The 5,219-nt window shown below is 33.9% G+C and overlaps 1 protein-coding gene across 1 annotated transcript in view; it reads right to left on the bottom strand.

Moving 5' to 3' along the window:
* The window catches only part of uba6 (ubiquitin like modifier activating enzyme 6), a 47,358-nt gene that overhangs the window by 18,292 nt on the left and 23,847 nt on the right, over positions 1–5,219 (bottom strand). Inside the window, exons 13-21 of the mRNA XM_016565823.1 lie at positions 4,322–4,388; positions 4,085–4,228; positions 3,473–3,540; positions 1,799–1,877; positions 1,536–1,616; positions 1,361–1,438; positions 1,077–1,258; positions 879–984; positions 686–775 (exon numbers count right to left, since the gene is read on the bottom strand). Coding sequence (XP_016421309.1) covers positions 686–775; positions 879–984; positions 1,077–1,258; positions 1,361–1,438; positions 1,536–1,616; positions 1,799–1,877; positions 3,473–3,540; positions 4,085–4,228; positions 4,322–4,388 — 895 coding nt within the window. The remainder of the gene's footprint in view (positions 1–685; positions 776–878; positions 985–1,076; positions 1,259–1,360; positions 1,439–1,535; positions 1,617–1,798; positions 1,878–3,472; positions 3,541–4,084; positions 4,229–4,321; positions 4,389–5,219) is intronic.

Below are 5,219 nucleotides of genomic sequence, written 5' to 3'. Positions count from 1 at the left end.
AGATGAGTGGACCAAAGTTCCTCCACAGCGCTGTAACAGACTCATTGCAAGTTATCGCAAACGCTTGATTGCAGTTGTTGCTGCTAAGGGTGGCCGAACCAGTTATTAGGTTTAGGGGGCATACACTTTTTCACACAGGGCCATGTAGTTTTGGATTTTGTTTTCCCTTAATAATAAAAACCTTCATTTAAAAACTGCATGTTGTGTTTACTTGTGTTATCTTTGACGAATATTTAAATTTGTTTGATGATCTGAAACATTAAAGTGTGACAAACATGCAAAAAAATAAGAAATCAGGAAGGGGGCAAACACTTTTTCACACCACTGTATGTGTGTGTATTTATATATACATAGAAATATATACAGTACACACACCTATATTATGCAAGCACAAACTTTTATTTTGGTTCCGATTAATCACGATTAATCGATTTGACAGCCCTAGAAAAAACACCTAATAAAAGCTACTTGCAAAAAATATTAAATAATCAATTTTATTTTGTGTCTTCAAAATGTCACACTGTTGCCCTGGCAAATATTTGCTCTAGTCACGTCTCATTTCAATGATAACCATATAAAAAAACTTGAGAAATCTGAACTGTTCTCCAAAATACTTGGCATGACAGTAATGACAGCAGTAATGGGTACAAAGAAAAATAAAATAAAATAAAAGAATAAAACTAACCTTGTCTCTGGCCCACTGTATGGTGTGTTCAATAACAGCAGGAAAAGATTTTAGAGTGCAAAACGGAATCTCCTCCTCAGGTGGGTCTCTCTAAGAGAAACAGTCACAGTTGGAAAAAAAACAAAAAAACATGAACAGATAGGTAAGCTGGCACACAACCTGTATATACACATACACAAACATACACACTCACATGGCTGTTGTAGGACTCAGTGAGGTATGGGACAATGATCTCAGTGTGTCCTTTCGTACCCATGGTACCCGAGTCTAACAGAGCTTTCTGATTGGATACACTCCGACTGTAAGTTCACAAAACAACCACTGAAGTATGTGCAGTGAAGCACACATGTAATACAAAAACAATTACTTCTGCTGTTAATTAATGAATTACCTATCCACATATCTCCGTGCCTCCACGTTGTCCAGTGCAGTGACCACCAGGTTGAGACGGGAGAAGAAAGCGTCACTGTACATGTCCTCTGTAGCGGGACACAACTTATTCAGATGAGCATCTATTTGCAGCTCTGGGTTTATTTCTAAAGAAGCTGCTGCTGCAGTAGTGCTCTTTGGCTTCTACAGAGAGAAGAAAATGTTCAAAAGGAGAGAGGAAATCCAACTTATGAGACATGTAATTCATGAATGAAAGAGTGAAGTACTATCCAATTAATAAGATACCCGTATATGCTGAGGTCTGAAGAGAAACTGCCTGTTGAGGTTGGATTTCTCAATCAAATCTGGATCTGTGATGCATATCTAAGAATAACAAATAGCATTTTAAGAACTGGACCAACTTTCCATTCCTCATGTAAATGAGAAGGGGGAAAAAATCCTGTCAGATGTATATCCCCACCTCTCCCGAGCATCTGCTCAATCCGACCCCCATTAGTGCCATATTCTTCAGCATCTCACAGCCAATAGCACCACAGCCCACCTACAAACACATTTTTAGATAATCAAACAGTAGCGCAATGCATCTATGCAAAGAATATATACTAAGAATAAAATAAACAATTTATCGGGTTAAAGTTTTGCTGTGTGACATTAGCTCTTTAATCGATTTTAAAATTACATTTTGGTTCACATTCTACTGTATCTGCTATTCTTTTCACTCACCATAAAGACCTGAAATTTGTGCAGTTTCAAACACAGTGACTCTCCGATACACGCCCTCAACGCATCGTACCGGTCTCCCCTACAAACACCAAAATCAACATTAAAGCAGTGGGCCTCAACCTCCAAGGCTCCCATTTTCCACAACAATATTTGAAGGTAATTCACAGTGATTTACTCAACAAAGATTTTTATAATACTTTCTCACTATTTCTAATGGAACATTTTTTTAGAGCTTGGCATAACAAGAAAAATGTATATTGGTTATAAAAATGCCGATGAGGTGTAAGACCTACAATAATGTACAGTATTTGAAAAATAATGTGTTTTTTGAACATTAAAGCATGTCAACATATTCTGTTACACCAAATACACAAAATAATGATCTTTAAAAAAGCATCATATGACCCCTTTAATTAAAAATTACTTTTCCAGGTCTAGAAATCATACTTTGAAAATTAGGCCACCTCATATTTCCAGTGGAAACATGGCTCTTCAAAAAAAGTTTGGAGTTAAAAAATTTTGATTTGTAATTGTTTCAGTTTATTTTAATGCTTGCTTTGTAGGGATGCACAATATTATCGGACCAATATCAGAATCGGCCGAGAATGGCTTTAAATATATATCAGCATCGGCCCGATATGAAAAATTATGCCGATATGTCTTGCCGATAAGAGGATTAACTCACACATGCTCAAGGTGTGCTAGCGATTAAATCACGTCAGCAGTGTGGTCATTCTTGAAGCGAACTTTTGCCTGAATGATGATTAGATTCACATGTTCATGTGTGCGATTGAGTCAACTGTGTAAGTACTGGTAAGGAGTTTTAATTCCGTAGGGGGCGCTGTTGGCCTACTTCTAAAAAGATGAAAGCAAAATACACAAATAATACTTAGACTGTGTTTCTGATTAAACAAAGCTGTAATTGATGCCATAAAATCATGAGTAGCATATGTTTTGATTTAAAGGTCAGAAGCTATAGCTTTCATGAAAAAAAAAAACAAAACAAAAAAAAACACACGACACTTACAACATATATTTTTTTAAACAAATTATGAGCTCTAAAAAAGATTTTCACAATTTTTACAACTCTTTTGCTTTAGACCATTTACAAATGTTAAATCCGAAAATAAAATGTTAAGGTTACAACTGTAAAAAAATACAGCGATTGAATTTATTTATTTTCAAATCTTCATTGTATTGTCATTATAAAACAACTTTGCTATTGTTTATTTAATTCTAATAAATAAGTTCTTGTTAAAATCTCACCAAAATTAAAAATAATTTGCTTATTTCTGCACAGGAGATTCTTGGTGTTGTTTCCAAACAAAAGGAAATATATCGGCATCGGCTATCGGCCAAAATGAGTTGAAAAATATCGGCATATCAGATATCTGCAAAAATCCAATATCGTGCATCCCTATTGTTTTGCCTTATTTGAAGTCATTTTAAGGCCCCCTTGGAGCACTGATTTAAAGGAATTACATCACAAGTAAAATGATGACAGAATTCGCAGTTTTTGGATGAACTATTCTTTTAAGAAAATTTATGAAGTAAAAATGGTAATGTTTGTATGTGAGGAAGAACAAAAAAGAAATTACCATTCTACAAATGCTGTAGAAACATATGAATTTACAAAACAAGATTGTGGAGCTCAATACTTGGCATCACGCTCACCTTGGGGCAAATTCCTCAGCAGGAAGAGATTGGAGGGGCTGAATCACCTCTATCGCATCGAGATAAAACTGTATAAACACACATATATAAAAAAGAATAAATACTATTTCTTCCTATCAATGTCATGCACTACCATTCAAAAGTTTGGGGTCAGCAAGATTTTTGTTTTTAAAGCAATTAATACTTTTATTCAGCAAGGATGTATTAAATTGATCACAAGTGACAGTAAAGACTTAAATTGTTACTCTTTTTATATAAATAAATAAATAAAAGCTGCTCTTTTGAACTTTCTATCCATCAAAAAATCCTGTATCATGGTTTTCACAAAAATATTAATCACTGATAATAAGAAATGTTTCTTAAGCACCAAATTTAGCACATTAGAATGACTTTATATTTGAAAATGTAATAAATTAACTAAATACATAATAGTATTTTTTATATTAAATATAATACTGTATTATTATATATTTTCTGTATTTTTGATCAAATAAATGCAGCATTGGTGAGCAAGAGATTTCTTTCAAAAACATTTTTTTTTTAAATCTTACAGACGCCAAACGTTTGAATAGTAATGTACATTAAAGACAAAACATCTGACCTTTGACTTACCCATTGCTGAAGAGGAGAAAACTTTCCAGTGAGAGCCTTTAAAACCTCTTGACTAGCAATACCACCCACCGCTGCCGCTAGAGGAGAGAGACATCCCCTCGCACAGCACGACACGCTCCTCACCAGCTCCTGGTTTATGCATACCTGACGACACACACATTTACATTAAAAGACGGAAGATTGAAGATGTGCACAACAGGAAGTGACCATGTAAATGAGTGCTTGTGCAAAACTGACTTTGTTTTTAAGTGTTCTGCTGACCTCCTCTGTGAACTTCAGGAGCAGCTCAGCATCCTGCATACAACTACACAGAGCAGAGGAAAATAATCCAGCACAATGTTATTCATCCATGTCAATCATAATCAGAGAGAGCGAGCGAAATGAAAGATGAAACAAGCAGTTTGGCTGTTCACACTTAATGAGAAATGACACAGACAATATTTGATGTTTAAAGTACAGTTATGAGAAGCCCTATTTTAAACCATTACAATTTCACAGTGGACTATTCAGCACAACGCTGCATAAAAAGAAACAAATGATGCACTGAAATAAAAATTTTATTTGAAACAGAAATTAAAGTTTTCATTTGGCTGAAAACTGAAACTGAAAATAAAGTTTCAGTAATTAAATTTAGGTAATTGAACTTAGTATGTTGTTCAGGGTGCTGCGTTCACAGGTTTCAGGCATCTCTCAGATAAGCAAACTTCATTTGATAAAATCTATCGTCTTTTATCATCATATACACCTTTTTTTTTTTATATACACACAAAAACACAAAGGTCTTCACAAAAACCCTTCAAAATAAAAGTTTGGGTTAAGTTAAAGAAGAATTGTGACAGAAATACATTACTACTGTATAGTAGAATGTACTTCTCAAAGTACTAAAAATAATACTATTAAATTAATAAAACAATTATTAAGCTTATTTAAGAAATATGCAATTTTTCATCAATGTTTTAAATTTAACAGTAAATCTCGGTTGTGCAGCAAATTGTTTGATAAAAAAAAGTGTTCATTAAACAAATTTTTTTTTTAATTTTCATTTGATTATATTTTAAAAGTTAAATGAAACTTAATGTTTTATGCCTTATTTTAGGAAAAGTAAAAGCAGAATTGGGGGGGGGGGGAAAAAAAC

The sequence above is a fragment of the Sinocyclocheilus rhinocerous genome, unplaced genomic scaffold (assembly GCF_001515625.1).
Source record: "Sinocyclocheilus rhinocerous isolate Xijiao unplaced genomic scaffold, SAMN03320098_v1.1 scaffold1, whole genome shotgun sequence".
Classification (NCBI taxonomy): Eukaryota; Metazoa; Chordata; class Actinopteri; order Cypriniformes; family Cyprinidae; genus Sinocyclocheilus; species Sinocyclocheilus rhinocerous.
This window is presented reverse-complemented; position numbering and strand designations above follow the sequence as displayed.